Genomic DNA, 18,748 nt, shown 5'->3' on the forward strand with positions numbered 1-18,748 from the left:
ATAATAGAATGAATAATATTTCTGATTGTTACATTAGAAATATCATGCATCCATCGTCTGCGTTATGCCTTGAGGGCAACTTGACAATCTTAAAGATCTTAAGATTCATGTCAAATGGATACCTTCGCAACCCTAATAAATCCCCAAGTCTGTGTTATTTTTCATATATTTAGGATCATCGAATAATTTTGACTAAAGTAATAATAGCTCCAAAGGTCTTAGATTTATGTTATATGAAACCTTAAAAGTCTTAGATTCGTGTTTGATGAGTACCATTGTACCCCTACTGATTTTGTGTATCTTTATTCTCTTTTTTAATATATATAAGCTCATGGAATTAGTAGGCGGTAGACGATATCAATTTAACACGAATCTAAGTCTTTTAGAATCATCAAACACATTTGGGTAAAAATATCAATTTAATACGAATCCAAACTTTTATAGAAGTGTTTGATGAGAAAAAAAATGAAGACTTAACTTTTTTTTCAAAAAGATGGTTTGAGAAACAAATGTGCTTTTTAATAATTATGAAACATATTCTCTTTATCAATTTTTATTTTCTAAAAAGTATATTTAAAACAGAATTAAATAGAATATTAGTTTTTATTTTCTAAAAAGTTAAAAGTTAAATAGAATATCAGTCTTTTATTTTTCTAAAAAGTAAAAGGATTAATTGGGTTCAGAAACGGACCTAGAAGTGCGGGAGCAGTGACATCGTGTCTGAAGCCCTATCCAATAGCATGGCGGTCGTCCCCGTCTCCTGCTCCTTCAAGCCCTCGCCGTCTCCGCCGCCCGCCCCTCTCCGCCGGGCTTTCCCAATCTTCCACGCGCAATCTCTCCACCTCCGCCCGCCTCACTCCTCGCGCCCGCTTTTCCCCTCCCTGCCCACCCGCCGCCTGCGGCGCTTCTCCGCCCAGGGCAACGGAGGCGCCTCCGAGATTCTCGAAGAGTCCGAGGCCGACGAGGAGAGAAAGAAGCCACAAGGAGAGGGCGAGGAGAAGAAATCCGCGCCCGCTGACGAATCCGTCGCAGAGGAGCTCAAGGAGATGATGGAGGCCCGAAGGAAGGAATCGTCGTCGTCTTCGTCGTCGGATTTTTGGGGAGGCGTGGCGGAGGAAGTGAGGGAGATCGAGTGGCCGCCGTTCGGAAAGGTCGTGGGCACAACCGGAGTCGTCCTCGCGGTCATCGCCGGCTCCAGCGTCGCCCTCCTCACCGTCAACGCCATCCTCGCCGAGATCTCCGACAAGGTGTTCGCCGGAAAAGGTTTTCAGGACTTCTTCTAGAAAATTCTGTTCCCCTTCATGCCAATTTCGCCAATGGATGTCCATATTTGTAAAACAAAGATCACTGGTAACCGAATTAGTAATAATGCGCCAACTTTCTCCGAAATTTTTCCAAAAAAACAAGAACCGAATGAATCATCGTTGGTGTCTTCTAATCGTACCAAATTCAAAGAAGAGTATCCCTAGCCAAAAATAATACTGCAGTTACCATTACAAGTAAAGCGAGTTGGCGAACATTATTCCTCGTCGGAGAGTCTCACTTCCAGCTTGAAACTTCTTCTCCAACGTCGCCTCTCCGACAGCGTGAGCAGCAGTCGCCAGCTGGAAAGATAGAACATTGCAGTGTAGAAACAGTGTCAATTTTAAAAACATTTTAGAAGGTTGGCATATATCATGAATCATTTTGGTGAATCTTTGAATTATGAATCGTATCAGTTCGTGTATAGCAAGGTTCAGATAAAAGAACTATAAGCCCCTAAAACATAGCTGAGTTGGTTACGACGTAATAGAGTTGCAGAAGAAACAAAAATTCGAATCCTGACAAAATCAGAGCAATACCGTCCTGTGTCGTAATCAACTATAATTTCTCGATTTACCTCCTCACAGATGATCGTGGAACCGACCGTGTGGAACCGCTAAGGTGGCGAATTCCACCTTTTTGCAGAAGAAATAAAAGAACTATAGAATTATTATTTAGCTTTTACTGGGATGAGAATTGAAATAAGAAGGATACTAGAACATTTTACTGTCAAAGGATTCTAATAGCTCATCAATCTATGAACTCAAACTGACCTGATTCATAAACTCATCCAATCGTCTGGCAAGGCGTATTATGCTTCCTTCAAAGATGTCAGTCATCTCGATCACCTCAGCAAATGTTGCGCCCTGGAGATAAAAGAACCAATTTAAAGGCACAGGAAAACTTGCAATCTTTTCGACACAAATTTAAATTATGTAGATGATAAACTACATTACTTTTAAAAAGAAGATTAAGAGAACATATTGGAACTCAGTCCCCTGATCAATCATAACCAAAATTGAATACCAACCTTTGACCAACAATATATGACGTCCATCAAATATGGCCGAGAAGTTGATTCCACGTACTCTTCCACATCAATGTCCAATTTGCATTCACGTTGTATCTAAATTCCCAGCATGCATTCTATCATTATGGAACTGAGCATTTACATCTCTCTTGGACAGCAAAAGTTTTACAAACCTGTGCGATTCTCCTTGCACTATCCTGGAGTTGCTGTAAAGGCTTGGCTAGTTCCTTCCTCAGTCGTATTTGTTCATTTGATTTATCACATTGAATAAAACAGCTCGCAAGGGCAGTTACTTGGTGATGATCGAGATCATTGAACGTGCCTATTCAGCCACCCATTATGGTCAGACCTAAATCCGATAAGAGATAAAGAATAACAAGGAGCAACAGAAAGGGATACCATTGAACATCAGTTCGGTGACGAGAAGTTCATCGCCAGTGTCTATTAAACAGGCAGCGCGGCCTTTTAACTGAAGAACGCCATCAGCATCAATATGACCGAGCATCTTCAAAACTCTAGAACGATTCTTTAGCTCGTCACGAAACTTTTTCAACTACAGATATTTAGGTAAATATTGTCAGATATCCACCTGTGCCAACAATAGTATTACCTTGACATATTAAAAATTAGAATGCCCACTTTATTCATCTGTTCATAATCTTATTTAGGGGAAAATAACAAGGGTTGTGCTCGACAAATGGACCCAAGCATGTGCATGAAAACTTGGAGTGCAAAAAAAAAAAAAAAAACTACCATCTGCAAAAAAAAAACAAATCAGCACAAATTTACAGATTCATACTTGTGATTCGCGCATTTTCGACTTGAGCTGCTGTATTTCATGATTCACCTCAGCTTTTCTTTGGTAGCACTTGAACTGCTGCTCAGTTTGACCAGACTGTAAACCAACAAAAAGAACATAAGGAGTCTTATTCAGATGCATCCCACAATCATGACAAAAAAACAGGAGTACTTTACGCAATGGGTGAGCAAATATTTTCTGCTCAAGCTCTTCAATTTGATTAACCAAGTTAACAAGTTCAGGTTCATTGATTCCCATATCCTGCCAAAAATGCCAAAGAAATTTATTGAAAAAAAAAAATGATAAGAACCAGCAGCTTCAAAGATTCATAAATATTTTCTTTATTAGACAAGCTTAACCTCATCACTTCTGTTCTCAATCAAACCTTCCACTGCACAGACAGCCAACATTTCCTGACTACTGCTAAATGTAGGAATACCAAATGCTACCACAATCCTACTACAGAATCATCTGACTATATACAGTGCTGCCACCTACTTATTACTATGCCAAGTGACTTCAGAGAAGGACGATTCCTCCCTCACACAGCCCAAATAAAGTAAAGCATAAATAGTCATATCCAACACTATATAAACAAAAGAACCATCCAACTTCTGATAAAGTTTCTAATTTGATGTGGCTCCTGTTAAGCTTATCTCATGGCCTTCATTATCACTTCTCTATGGAACTCATAGGGGAGCACAAAAAAAACTATCTACTTGCCTTTGTATTTCCTTTGGCTTTATTAAGGGATTTACATAGATAGCATTATTTAAATTTCTGTATTATATTCTGGCAGAGACCTAAATGAAATATCACTTCACATTCTAATAAAAGATATTGAGAACATGAGAAAAACTGCACAAGTATGGAAACAAACACAAATAAGACTTTAAAATTCCTAAACAAGTTAATAATATACTTTTACTGGATGCAGCTTAGGTAGTCCTTGTGGATATCGATTTCCTAGCTCTTGAATAGCAAGAAGAATGTTTTGTCTTGCTTCTGCTGGCCGTAGGTCAGAAGGAATTGCAATCCTTATACTGCTAAGACCAGAGATCAGAGGCAATGGAACAGGAACCTATAAAATATTTATAATTGTCAATATTAAACCATGCAATTAAAACAACTTGAATTCCATACCAATTTAAAAACATAAATTCTTCCATACAAAAAGTTTGCAAAGAGCATCAACTCACCACATGCATCTCACCCTTTTCTCCAGGACGAGGTGGGCATGGCTTTTGACGTGAGCCACTTTCACTTAAACCAGGAGAGCAGTGCAGTAAAGTGTCGACAATGTATGCACTACTACTTCGGATGGAAGCCAAACTAGCGGGCAAAGAACTTGATCCACTGGATGGTTTTTTCACTACATTTACCACCACTCCCCAACCCCAATCATTTCCACCATCTCTTACTTTGACCTGGAAGAAAAAAATCAACAGATTTGCTCTAATTGTTCAAGACACTGTGGATCTCAATGGTGGTTTAAGTTCCAAGACAGTTACGAGTCATGGTTTCTTGACATTTTTAGTGTTCAATACATTACTGGTGAACATAGATGTTCCACATTCAGAAAATGCTGAAATAATTAGGCAGCACAAATATTTGCAGAGATTTACCAATATTGTAGTATTGCAACTCACCAGCCTACCAGGTACCAAGTACATAAGTATCTTTTCAGGTCTGGTTATCTCAGACATGATCTTCTTTTCAAGTTGAGCTAACTCAAGCTCCATTTTGTGATATTCAGTAAGTTCGACCTATGTTATTCCAATAGATTAGCTTCAAAGGAAAAAAAAAGAGAATGTTTTTACACTTTCACCCAGATAACTTACTTCTCCAGAAGAATCAAGCAAAGCAACTTCCTGCTCCAACGTCGAAATCCTTTGCCCAACCTCAGGTAATGCCTGAACTAGGTAAATTAATTATCTACCTTAAGTAATAAAATAAATAATATAATGATCAAACATTGATTAAAAATTTTAAAAGGACAACACCTTCTCATACTGAAATTGGTGAAAGGAATTTTTAATAACATGCTCAGCTGTAAATTGACCTTCTGCACGGCTCATCAAATTCAAAATTGAGTAATAGCTCAATCTGAAAGTACTGACAAGAGGAGCAGGTTTACCCAAAACCATTTCCTTGAGAATATTCATTTCCATCTGAAGGGGCAAAAGAAATTGTGATGACCAGTTGCTGAGTATCCATAATGATCAGTAAACTGAGTGTAAATAACTTGGAAATCCTATCAAAAATTATTAAGTACTAACGAATTGAACTCTACCAATACCAGTAAAATACAAAATCATTTTAACATGGATAAAAGGAAGCAGAAAGAGACATCAATCTCAACTTCTAATAGTCAAGAGGATTGTTGTTGTTATATTACCACTGTTAATTGAGGTTTGATGCTACATTTTTAAATCATTAAATCAACACTAGCAATTGTTGACACAGATTGCATTTAGCAATTTAGGTTTCTACAAAATGGTTTTGTACATTTAAGGTAGCACTCATCTATCTGTGATCATGAGCTCTAAAAATTTTAGCATTTTCTATAAGTAACTTTTTAAATATTCTAGTTTTATTCTTTTAAGTTTTACCCTTTCCACTGAGAATTTGAAACAAGGTAAACTGCTGAAGCCCTTGTAATTTGGGGTAATATGAGTCTCTGTCTTCTAATCACATGCGTAAACATTCAAAATTGATTCAAGATTATTCAGTTTACTTGAAACAGACATAATTCCAGCAAAACATCTCTTGACTGAAGTTCCATTGACACTCTAATTGGCAGTCTCAAATGATCAAGCAATCATATACAATTATATGCATCTTGTCATCTACCAGTGATGATATAATGAATGATGCAACAGGGATTCAAGAATATCATAGGAATTACTGTAATGTAAGGTAGTTTATATGTTAGTGGGTAGTCCTATTGTAATGTAAAGAATTACTGACACTATGTTTTATTGAAGGTAATTTATATTTTATAGTTAACAACTATGTCTTAGTGTCAGTTTCTTCCCTATTCTCCCTTCAGTGGTATGGTACTTAATCAATTGTTTGCTTCTTTTTCCTCCTCTTCCTCCTGTCTTCTCCAATCAGCGATAGTACAAAATAAAATAAATCAGTTCAAATTAAGTAAACTAGTTCAAGCTTGGGGTTAATATAATATCAGTTTTGCTTTCTTTTTCAATTTATCCATAGTTGCATTGTGTTTGGGTTGTAAAAGCCTATACAAGAGGCTCATGCGTTAGGGGATAGTTTTGACAATTAATAAAAAAAATTCTTTGTTCTCTCTCTCTTCAATTGTCTCATGAAAACCAACTAAGCCATGGGACCTGATGCTACCTCAGACTGTAGGAATCTACCAATGTTGAATTCCCTTTATATTTGCATGCCAAAAAATTCCTTTTCCCCCTATACTTCCCAGTCTCACAATCTGATATGTTCCTTATAGTTTCATACAGTAAAAGTAGAACCACACAATGAAACTGATGCAGAAAAGGAATAATTTAAATTTCGAATTGTAGTCTTGAGTTGTTAACAATTACTACAATTTGATTTATTTTTTAGTAGTTTGTTATTTGAATTGGTAGTAAATTAATAGGGCTAATTGTTTGCCGAGTTTTTGGGATTGAATATACGTCATTGTCTTATATTCAATTTTGAGATAATATTCTACTTTTCCTCTATATGAGGTTAGGGTATTTGTTGCATGCTATGTCAAGTTGTATCAATGTTGAAATCCTAGTTCAGCATGATACAAGCTCACTCCTCCCAGTCGGTTCCACCACCTAACCAAAACATGAAACACCTCTCACAAAACCCCTTCTCTCCAAGAATCAAGAACCAACATGGACTCATCAAACAGCAACCCCTGGTTGGCCTTTGCTTGCATCATGTCCTTTGCTCCCTTCAGCCTCACAACATTTGTGCTTGCCTTTGACACCAAATGGTGAACGCAACCTTTCCAGCTGTGCTGCTGCACCACCGGTATCTTGATAGGCACTCACCAACACCACCGCATCGGCTGTTCATTGCATTGCCAACAACCAATTCAACATGGATCAGCTACTCTACCTTAGATCTCCTGCTCAAAGAGAGGTCCAGTCTTCTTCCTGTCCTGCTCGCATTGAACACACACAAGCCCGAGCCCGCACAGCCTAGGCTGCACCATCATTTCCAGCCTACACCGTTGGTCCCTCTTCCCCAGCAGGATTTTGATCTCCGGTCGCCATTGCCTCGTTCACTCCAGGGCCCTCAACAGAGCATCACAAACCACAGCATCAAATCACCAACTGCATGGAGCTCCTCAATGCCATCACCAACCATGATCACTTCATTCTCCACCGAGGTATAGTTGCCTGATGTCTGTCTTCAGTTGTATCACTCCAATCATATAGATTGTCTCACAAATTTATCCACTTTACCGTATCCAATTGACCTTCATCCAACTTTGAACTGCACATGCTGCACAAATAAAGCAGGCTTGCCTTCATTTCAGGATCAAATTGATTAAATAGATCATGTGAACCCTCCTTCGAGCAAGGATCTGTTATACCAGATGGAGCTTTAATTATGATTGATTAAAGTTTAAATTTTGTAAAATTGGCTTAGAATTGAATTTTATCATTAGTAGATGTATGGCTAGGTTATTCATGATTCGATGAACTAGGTATCACAACTGATATAGCCTTATATTCAAGAAGCAGACCCAAACAGATGAGAGACAATCTTCTGTTGTTATTTAGATGTTTTTACTTCCTAAGATTATGAAACCTAGAGGAAAGTTGCATCAGAAGGGATGTCAATATACTTGAAATATGAAAGATGTTACACAATAAAGTTGCATAAAATTCAAAGGAGCAATAGCATACATGAAGCCAACACAAACACATCTTATCATGGTCGTGATGATGATGATTTTATCTAATAAGTTGCTTAAAGAATGTTTACCTCTTCATCAATCATTATCACACAGATACCACGCTCATCTTTGCCACGACGTCCAGCTCTTCCACTCATCTAACCAAGAAAAATTAAAACCCAAGAGAAAAAAAGAAACATTTTTAATATAGGAGGAAAGGAAGGACCATTAGGTTTAGCTAAGCATTTGTATGATATTGAGCATATTTTAACTTCCCCTTTTATTTTAAAATCACTTTTGTTTTAAAATCACTTTTGCATGATAACCCTTCTATTCCACGAGGACTAGCACATGAAAACCTTTTACCTGTATATATTCACCTGATCCAATGTAACGATTGGCATCACCATCCCATTTCTTAACAGATGTAAAGACAACTGTTTTGGCCGGCATATTTAATCCCATAGCAAACTGTAAAGCCCAATAGGCAGAATTTATGAATAAATGATGCATCCACTTAAACAAAGTAAAGAACAAAAGAAGTATGCTCTTATTTGAAATTACAAGTGCATGGCAGATGTAATTTCCATACCAATATTCTTCCCAATCAAGTATATGGTAGCCATTTTATACATAAAAGGCATTCACTCCAGCATTTTTATCAAGGAAGATAAAGAAATAAGTGTCATGAGAGATATTGAGAAAAATAAAGCATACTGTTTCAGTAGCAAAAAGAGCTTTAACAAGTCCTTCCTGGAAAAGAAGTTCCACCAATTCCTTGATTATCGGAAGAAGTCCAGAATGATGCACTGCTATACCACGCTTCAGAAGTGGCAACATTAATTCTATTGCAGGCAAAGACCTATCTTCTTCACTCAAGCAAAGGATTGCATTACGGAAAACTTGTTCAACAGCATCTTTTTCTTCTTCGCTGTTGAAATCTAGTTTAGACATAGACATAGCATTGTGTTCACATTCCCTTCTACTGAAACTGAAAACGATAACTGGTTGAAACTTTCTTTCCATTATCATCTGCAAGTGACAACATTATGAAATCAAGCACTAAGGGAAACATAGATAAAAGACCATTGTCCCTGTCAAGCCACAACTACACGACAAAATACTAAGCATGCCAACAAAACATATCGACTCACAAAGTGGAACACCGACCTATTACATGCCAAATTTATCATCAAAGAAATATTAGATTATATGTTCCAAAGAAATCGTAATGACATGTAAGTAAACTTCAAAACCTCTAATTCCTCATCCTCATTGTAAATTACCTATTGATATAGACACAGAGGAATAATGAGCACAGTAAAGCCACTTCTGCAAAGACCTGTAATGTTTTTATCATAATGCATTCACATCCCTATTGTCTATTTGCCCTAGGGATGTCTTATTTTTCATATAGTGGTGAACTAGTTACTAGTGACAACCACTTCTTGATAAGATTTGGTTGATCTAATGTTGTTTTCTTCAATATTTTTTAACATCTCAAAATAATTTCATTCTGTGTCATGTGGCATCGTAAATTTCAAAATTCAAAGCATTGATGGAAGTGTTAATGACTAAATGCACATATTTCCCAAAGAAAGTGTCCTTGTCTATATAATATAATATAACTGAATGCTAGTTTCTGGATCTCAGACCATAATAAAATTTGTGTTTCTAATCCATTGTTCAATGTCTATATGTTAACCACTATCTCAATTATTTACCTATGAATATCTGGTGAAGTTAAAAGAGGTTTTACAATTCAAAGAAAAAATATAAACAAAGAAGCCATAAACCAGGAACATCTACAAGGGAAGGAAAAATGGGGGCTCATTAAAATAGAACCCACCGCTCTGCAACTCATTCTAGAGAGAAAATGCTGGTTTTCTAAATGGATAAAGTGAACAGACGTTTGAATTATAAGTTTGCTTGTCTTCTCATTTCCCATTGAAATTACATATATGTTACAATTAATTTTCTTCTTGAACCAACTACCTTGACTCTTGGAAAAATAGATACAGAAACTCCACATCTCCAAGACTAACTCCCAACCAATTATAGATGATACCTACACAAGGTTCTCAATTTCGGTAGCAGTGTCACTCAATGGTGCTAACTCATTTCAAAACAAGATATAAGTGGTTGTAACAAATCAAAAATGTGTCAACCGACCTTTTCCATGAAGTTACATTCTATATGCTCCTATAGGATATCATACAAAATGTTAACCCTCATTAATTGGTACATTGAACTTTCTGCATTTCTTATCCTACCAAATTTTCACAATCTTTTAGCAACACATGATATTCTCAAACGCATTCTACTTCCAATGAAAAAGCCCCTAAACCTCAAAACTAATCATGCTGAAGTGGCATATAGATTACAAATTACAGATACCACAAGATTCATTCAATTTGTAAGTGCTGTCAATAACTTCATCCTCATGAGAATTTGCCTAAAAAAATATTTGAGAATTTCCATTATGATGTCATAGCTTCCAAGGAGTTAGTATTAATTTTAGAAACATGAGATTATGCTTAATAAATTTTATATAATACAATAGCATGAAATTTATATGTAATTAGTTAAAAAAAGAATATCTTTCTTGATTTCTTATAAGTTATGCTTTTCAGACATTAAAATTATATAGTCTTTTACTTTTTGTATTATATAGTATCCTATATCAATATATCAACCTTCACCTATAGAACACCATATCGCCCTATATCAAGTGATATGGATAAAAAGCCACTCCTAAGGTTCATTAGATGGATGGCATGGACACTAGAAAACAATCAACAATGGGAACGATGACTAATCCAAATGGCAGAGGATTAGCCAACAGAAAGTTGACACATGCGCAGTCAACCAGATCAATAAAGAAACAATTATGGAGATAAGCTGGCACCACGTAGCACCATAGACCATGTGGTGGTTATTTGGCATAAAGGAAGCCAAGAGCCACATCAAATTTTACAGCAATGATCTAGAGCACTGTGAAGAATAACTACTCACCACCTTGGATCAAAAATTCTCTCTTTGAACTAACCTTCCTAATTCTCTTAATCTTAGCCTTGATCAACTAAAATTGCTTTATATTTTACAACCTATCTCCACCTCAACCAAGTAACCCAACATTCATCACAAGTTGCTTAAGCTTCGACTAAACTCAACCTGATTCACTCAAGACAGTTCAACTGAATTAAACCTAATACACTATCCAACTTGATTGAGCCCTTCCATACTTGACCTCTTGTAGTCAACTTCCAATCAAGGTCAAAGCTAGCTTCAACAGCAAGCAAACTGCAGGATTTGGTAGTTTTGATCAGATCAGATTGGCTCCATCCATAGGAAGGTGTTAAGCATGATGCTAGCCATAAATGCAAGAGGAAAAGAAGAGAAGAGGTCAATCTGGAATTCGCTTGATTTGGGAGTGAATAAAATATTAAAGGCTCCAGCCAGGCAGGAAGGGGTTGAGCTAGTCAGAAGATGTTTCTTAAACTGATCAAGGAGGAAGAGAAGAGACCCAATGAGAATGTTGATGTCTTAGAAGAGTTAAAAGTAAAGTATGAAACTGATGGAAAGGAGGAATTTGAGCAACACCTAAAGAAAAGGAAGAACAGTGTACCGAGGTTGGAAAGTAGGGAAGAAATGTGAAAAAGAGAATACATGAAGCCATTTCAATTAAGGCATCAACAGTTAGGATATCCTTCACCTTAAAGATATTAGAGAAACCAATCTAAAGAACTCGATACATGTTAGTGCTTTTTAATTCCCAAAGATCCTTATATGGGATTTCAGATGACCTGATGTGCCATGTTTTTCCGATAGCATTGCTAACTTTGAGGCTTATTTTGCTTGTAGTCGCAAAATAACCCAAAGTGCAAGTAGTCCAATGACATTGAAGAAAGGAGGTGAATCATTTTAAAAATTTTTGCAGAGGTTTCTCAAAGTGGCTAAGCATGTAGACAATTCTAATCCAACTGCCTTGATAATTACCTTAAAGGTTTCCCTAAGTTCTCCTAAGGGAGTTTGATAAATGCCCAAAGGAGTTTATTCACTTAAAGTGCCAAATGCGAAGTTAATCAGGAAGGCAGCATTTACACAATAGGTTAAACTAAAGGACAAGAAACAAGTTAGGATCCATTGAAGAAGCATACAGACTTGAAAATTTGAGGGCATGCGTCAAGAGGGGAATGTTGTAGCAAGTGTAAGTCTTGTAAAGGGGAAATTGGTACATCAAGAGGGCCTATCGATTAATTTCAAGTTACAGTTCGACTTATTTCAATTTGAGGACCAACCTCTCTATTTCCATTTTCAATCCTAGTAAATTTCAACCAATTTCCTTTCTTGATAGAGAATTTATTACCATGGAAATACAATATTAGCATTTGCAATTCTGATCTAAATCACTTAACTTGTATCAAATTTACCAATTACCCACATCAAATTAACTAATTACCCAAAATGTACAGAAAAGGCCATGACCGGACTTTATAGTTTGAAAACTCTTTTGACATTGAACTGAATTGGTCAGAGTAGATCAGAAATGTCCATGGATGATCCAAGTTTATTTAATTTTTGAAAGAGAGATTAAATTCATGATTAAGAATTGGCTGGCAATATGCAAGATCAAGTGAAACTCAAATAATTTAGGAATAGCATCGAGCACCATATGAATAATTGACTCAAAATCTTCCTAAATTAAAATCAAGTTTATGGAATGATGGAGCTCTAGCTAGTTGTTATCGAGCAATGACAATAAACCCTCACGGCCATGATCTTGTGAGAAGCATACTACGCAAAGCAGAGAAGAAGAAGAAAAAGCTGGGGTGTCTCGATGCAGCATGCAGGAATAAAAGACATAGGCGCGAAGTCTCGAAGTGGAGCAGAGGGGAAGAGCTTAATCTGTATCTCAATGTTCAATGAAAGAAAGAAGAAAACAAGGCTAGGGTGACTCAATGCAAATCACTCATCCTTCGCATCAGGATGCAGAATGCATATTCCTCTATATTTTGTATCACGATGCAAAATGAATATTCCTCTATATCTCAACGTAAAACAAAAAATAAGAAGATGAGTGTTACGTAGGTCCTATCTCAACATTGAACAAAGGACAAATTGTGTTATCTAAGTCTTGGCTCGGGTACTATGTTTTGCCACATTATTCATTTCGGGAGACCTATGAAACAAAATATTTTGGCAGCATCAACAAGCATGGAACGGTAGTTTGAGCCATGATTTTAATATTTAAGCAACTGCACATTATTTATTTCTATTCAGCAAAGACCTTGGATATGCTCCTTAATTACAATCCTATGTTGACCAATTTAAAGACTATAATTATACAACACCATTGTGTTGATATTCAATTACTCAAGATTTAACCAAATAAATGAATCAGCATTTCACTATGCAATAGAATTAGAAATATTTAAGATAAGAATAGCTTCAAGAAAATATGCATGCCAATAAACTCTCCACGCTACAGAACATGTACCTTCACAATCTTGTATATATCAGAAACACCAGAGGCAGTTCCACCTTTTGCAATTCTACCACTCACTTTCACACCACCCTTATTTCCACCTGACTGTTTTCTTGTTTTGGTGAATGTCTCCTGCAACTTCATGAAATTATCTTCTTTAAATTGCTCATTCTCATCAACAACAAGAAAAAGACCTGAGCCACCCAGCGGAAACATGTAATGTTGCAATGGGGTGGGCCTGTAGTCAGTATACACAACATGACATGGCTGCTTATGTAAGTTGCATATCCACTCTGCAAACTCTGTGGCATTAGACATTGTTGCTGAAAGAAAAACCATCTTAATGGCTGGTGGCAGGAATATTATGCTCTCTTCCCACACAACTCCCCTCTCACGATCTTTCATATAGTGAATTTCATCAAAGATAACCCACGCTACTTCCTTTATCACCTCAGAGCCCCTGAACAACATACCCCTCAAAATTTCTGTTGTCATGACCAAGCAACTTGCATTTGGTGCAATTGTAACATCACCGGTCATTAGCCCAACATCAGAAAACTCATGGCTGAGCTCTCTGTACTTCTGGTTGCTCAGAGCCTTTAGCGGTGAGGTGTATATGACCCTTTGTTTGTCTCTGAATGACATTGCAATGGCATACTCAGCCACAGCAGTCTTACCTGCAGAAGTGTGTGCTGAGACTAACACTGATTCCTTCCTCTCCAAGCAAGCAACTGAAACTCTTTGGAAAGGATCTAATTCAAATGGATAGGTCTTTGCCATATTGCCATTGAACACAGGGTCTGAAAGTGTTCCATAAATGGATTCATCTGTTGGAGAAGTATAACCTTTTGGCACAGCAACTTCATGAATACAGGTACGAGCAAGGCTCCTTCGCTTCGGAATGGGTTCAGAGTTCGTTGTCTCATTGGCAGATGCAGAATTGTTATCAGATTCTTGCACTAATAGCTTCCGCTTGCCAGGAACTGAACTTTCTTCCATCTATGTTGATAATTAAGTGTTGCGATATTCCTCTGTCAAAATCCAACCAAGCCAACGAAGAGCTGCATAACAAAATTAATCTTAGTAAATTACAAAAGGGAAAAAACATATTTTTGCAGAATATTGGGACATAAATTTATCAACAGGAAGTAACTAAATAAATCCGCACTTAGAACTCGGATGTACTTATTGCTCAAGGGTGGTAGCATCTTAAACTACGAGATGAAAACTGAAGCAACTGCCGCAGCTTGTGGGGATGACCAAAGGAGTAAGACAGAGTTTAAGTGTAGAAATAATGGAATAACTTGCCGGTAAAGAAGCGTGACCCAGTGGATAGAGAGGTGAGGCAACGCGCGGGTAAACAAGCTCCTTCCACAGCTTGACGTCGTCGTCGTCGCCGCCGCGATGTAGTCGGAGAGCGAGGAGGGAAGCAGATTGGGGAATCGAAAAATGGAGGGAGAGGCAAAGAGACGGCAGCGACGTGGGCCGGACTAGGGTTGGTGTCGGTCCGCTTGGATTCTTTTCTTTTCAGTAACGCTGGTGCTTCATTTTATTATCGGCTTTTTTACTGAACCGCGGGCAGATTCAGGATTTTTATTTAGCGTTCCTAATAACTTTCATAATATCCAACGTATTTATGAAATATATTTTCTCTTTCTTTTATATTTCAAATTAAAATTGATATAATCAATATATTTGTAAGAACATTAAAATTATAAACTTATAAAGGTTTGATGAAATTTATCATAGCTAAGCCAATGATACTCATTAATCCATGCTATCAATGAGTTTTTTAAACTCCTCTAATTTAAAAAATATCAAACTTTTAAAATTTTAAATTATATAAGTTCATCAATTAGTATCATCCGAAATTGATTTATAGACCTAGAAAATTTTAAATTATTTTAAATTAAAATTAATATATAGAAGTCTCATTAATATATTAATGTCTTTTGATTTAAATTTGATAATATAAATTAAAAATAATAAATATTTTAAATTTATAAATGCTCCAAGAAATTTATCACAAATTTATTATAAGACTTAGGACAATGATGTTCACTAATCAACACCACCAATCAATTTCTAAGATTCTCTTGATTCAAAAAATATAAATTTTTTAAATTTTTGAATGGTATAGATTCAATTTCATCAAATTAAATTGATTGATGAATTTAAAGAGAAATAGAAAGAGTATTTCAGGAATATGCTAAGTGAATTAGGTATTACGAAAGTTAGATACTTGAAATGAGAACTATTGAAATCTATCTGCACAATTTAGAAAAAATGTCATTTATTATTGATTTCCATACAAAATTTAAAATAAAAAGAAAAAATGAAATTTAATTACCATTATTGGCCCATTAGTGCTGTCATGAAATGAGATATTAAAAGTATTTGTGGAGGATTTGTGCCCCGAGGATGAATTAGAGGCTTAAGTGTTTGGATAATTTTGTGCCAGTCTTTGTCAGCCCTTAGAGAGAAATTAAAAAATTATATTATATGCTTTAATCTAATAGCTCATTTGTATAAATTATAAATTTGAAATCACCTTTTATAAAATTTGCTTTAATTTTACGAGTACATTGGATTCAAATTATCATACGTAATTTTAGTTATATAATTATCAAATAATCACATAATTAAAATTATAGGTATAAAATATAACTTAATATTATTTAATTCAACTTATTTATTTATTTAAAGAGAATAAAATATAATCAATTTATTTTTATTATAAATTAAATTAAATTAATAGTATTAATATTAATGATGATAATATATAAAAAAAAATATAATTTATAACTTTTATATATTTTAATAAAATAACTATTTAAATTATTTTTTAAATTTATAAATATTAAAGTTAAAGTTTATTAACTCAATTTCGATTAAGTTTCATTATACATTTCAATTAACACAAATTTAAAAATAAAAAATAATCATAAAAAAAATTATTAATTTCTAAAATCGTAAAAAATCTTAAGTTACCGAGGTAATCATATTTCTGATTTATAATCAATTTATTGATATTTTATTAATATGACGATGATACTGTATTATTTAAGAATCGATCATAATCTAAATAAAATAAATTTCTCATTGATAAATTTGAATAAATAGTTAAAATTATCAATGATAATTTTAAATCAACCCGCCCTATAATAAATTATGGAGCACAACAACTTGTGGTCCCGAGGAATTATTTAAATATTACCTTTGAGGCACAACAACTGATTAATCTTTGATTAACTACTCTTGTTGCGAAAAAAGGTTAGACAGAAGCGCTGATTAATCCTTGTCTTTGTCTAATTTTATCTCCTTGATTAACTGCTGCTTCTGTTAAAAAGAAATAAAAAAGTTTTCTTCTAGCGTCACTAGCAAAGCTAGAATCCATTTAATTTGTGATTCTCTCTATGTTTTTTTTTAAATTTTCACTACAAAAAAATTAGTTTTTAGCGATGAATTTTTGGGATGAATTTTTTTCGTCACAAATTGGTAACTAATTTTGCGACGAATATGATTTTCGTTGCTAATTGGCAAAAAAAATTATGACGAAAATAAATTAAATGCTGAATTAGCAACAAACAAACTAAATTCGTTGCAAAAATAAATTTCATTGTCAAATTCGTCGTAAATTTGCGATGAAACTTTTATTCGTCGCAAATTGACAACGAAATATTTTTTTGTCGCCAAAAAGACACCACCTCACAAATTTAGGGATGAATTCAGGATTCGTCGCAAAAATTAGGAACGAATTCTGAGATTCGTCCATAATTTTGGGATGAATTCTGGATTCGTCCTTAAGTTTGGGACGAATCTTGAATTCGTCGCTAAATTTTTGCGATGAATTTTGGATGTCCAATTTGAATTCGTCGTCAAAATGACAAATTTTGTTTCGTCGTAAATTTATGACGAATGAATTCATCGCAAATTTGAATTCGTCGTCAAAATTTACGATAAATTCTTGTTTCGTCGTAAATTTATGACGAATCCAGAATTCATCGTAAATTTATGGACGAATCCAGGATTCATCACAAAAATTAAGGACGAATCCAAGATTCATCACAAAAATTAGGGACGAATCCAAGATTCGTCGCAAAAATTAGGGACAAATCCTGGATTCATCCCAAAATTAGGGACGAATCCAGAATTCGTCCCTAAATTTGCGATGAATTTTGGATTCGTCGTAAATTTATGACGAAACAAGAATTTATCGTAAATTTTGACGACGAATTCAAATTGGACATCCAAAATTCATCAAAAATTTAGCGACAAATTCAAGATTCGTCACAAAAATTAGGGACAAATCCTGGATTCATCCCAAAATTAGGGATGTCCCAAAATTAGGGACGAATCCAGAATTCGGGTCGAATATGAGTAATTTTGCTAGATTTACCTCAATATTTGTATCCAAAAATATCCACACTCAATTATCTAATTATTTAATATAGTATAAAAAACTTCCTCCATATCCTCTTCTATTCGGTGGGATATCAGATTCTCTATTAGGTTCAGAGGAAATTATCATCCCTACTCTTAACGAATATGTCTGCGAGTCTTTTAATGAACATATTCACAAGCATCTAAATGAATATATTCGTGAGTTCACGAACCAAATACTATTAAGTTTGAACTCGACTTGATAATGTTTTTCGAGCTCAAAATCAAGGCTTAAGCTCGACTTATTAACTTAATCGAATGAACTCGAATGTTTTTTTTTTTCAAATCAAAACCCCAATAACTCGTGAGTGACTTGACTCGTCTACGCCCCTATTTATCAACAACATTTTGTCATGAAGATTGACATAAAATAGATGAAGTTAAATATGAAAATTAATCATTATAAAATAAAAATAAATCTAAGAAAAAAGAGAAGAAGAAAAATTAAAAATATCAAAGGAAAAATACGACACTACCAATAAAATTACAACCAAATCAAATATTCACGAGTAAATTTGATATTCAATTTAACAACAGTTTATTTATATTCACTTGACATGCACAAAAAGAATAAAGTTGAATCATCAAATTAAATAAATAATTTTAAATAAATAAATTTAATTTATTAATATTTATAAAGAAAGATCATAAATTATTCATGAACAATGTCAATGATCAATATCCATAAACAAAACTTATCAATAAATCTATTATCAAATTTATAAATTCATAAATAAACAAAAAATATTTCAAAACAAATAAATAACTTTGCAAATATCAAATTGATGGACTAACCAAATGCGT

The 18,748-nt window shown here is 34.9% G+C and overlaps 2 protein-coding genes across 2 annotated transcripts; one reads left to right on the top strand and one right to left on the bottom strand.

Moving 5' to 3' along the window:
• Window positions 1–706: 706 nt before the first annotated feature.
• On the top strand, window positions 707–1,389 carry LOC141836343 (uncharacterized). Its single transcript, XM_074723809.1, has one exon. It carries the CDS (start codon window positions 741–743, stop codon window positions 1,281–1,283), a length of 543 nt encoding a protein of 180 aa, XP_074579910.1. The 5' UTR covers window positions 707–740; the 3' UTR covers window positions 1,284–1,389.
• LOC141836342 (DExH-box ATP-dependent RNA helicase DExH10) lies at window positions 1,353–14,899 on the bottom strand. The gene is made up of 17 exons (XM_074723808.1): window positions 14,810–14,899; window positions 13,514–14,562; window positions 8,731–9,045; window positions 8,380–8,484; window positions 8,103–8,171; window positions 5,135–5,302; window positions 4,973–5,044; window positions 4,781–4,897; window positions 4,331–4,558; window positions 4,054–4,212; window positions 3,303–3,392; window positions 3,132–3,227; window positions 2,732–2,885; window positions 2,506–2,654; window positions 2,333–2,428; window positions 2,076–2,168; window positions 1,353–1,604 (listed from the first exon to the last, which is right to left on the bottom strand). Exons 2-17 carry the CDS (start codon window positions 14,498–14,500, stop codon window positions 1,494–1,496), a joined length of 3,009 nt encoding a protein of 1,002 aa, XP_074579909.1. The 5' UTR covers window positions 14,501–14,562; window positions 14,810–14,899; the 3' UTR covers window positions 1,353–1,493.
• Window positions 14,900–18,748: the final 3,849 nt, after the last annotated feature.

This window comes from Curcuma longa, chromosome 10 (genome assembly GCF_044706935.1).
Source record: "Curcuma longa cultivar G26 ecotype Majalengka, Jawa Barat chromosome 10, ITB_CL_G26_1.1, whole genome shotgun sequence".
Lineage (NCBI taxonomy): Eukaryota > Viridiplantae > Streptophyta > Magnoliopsida > Zingiberales > Zingiberaceae > Curcuma > Curcuma longa.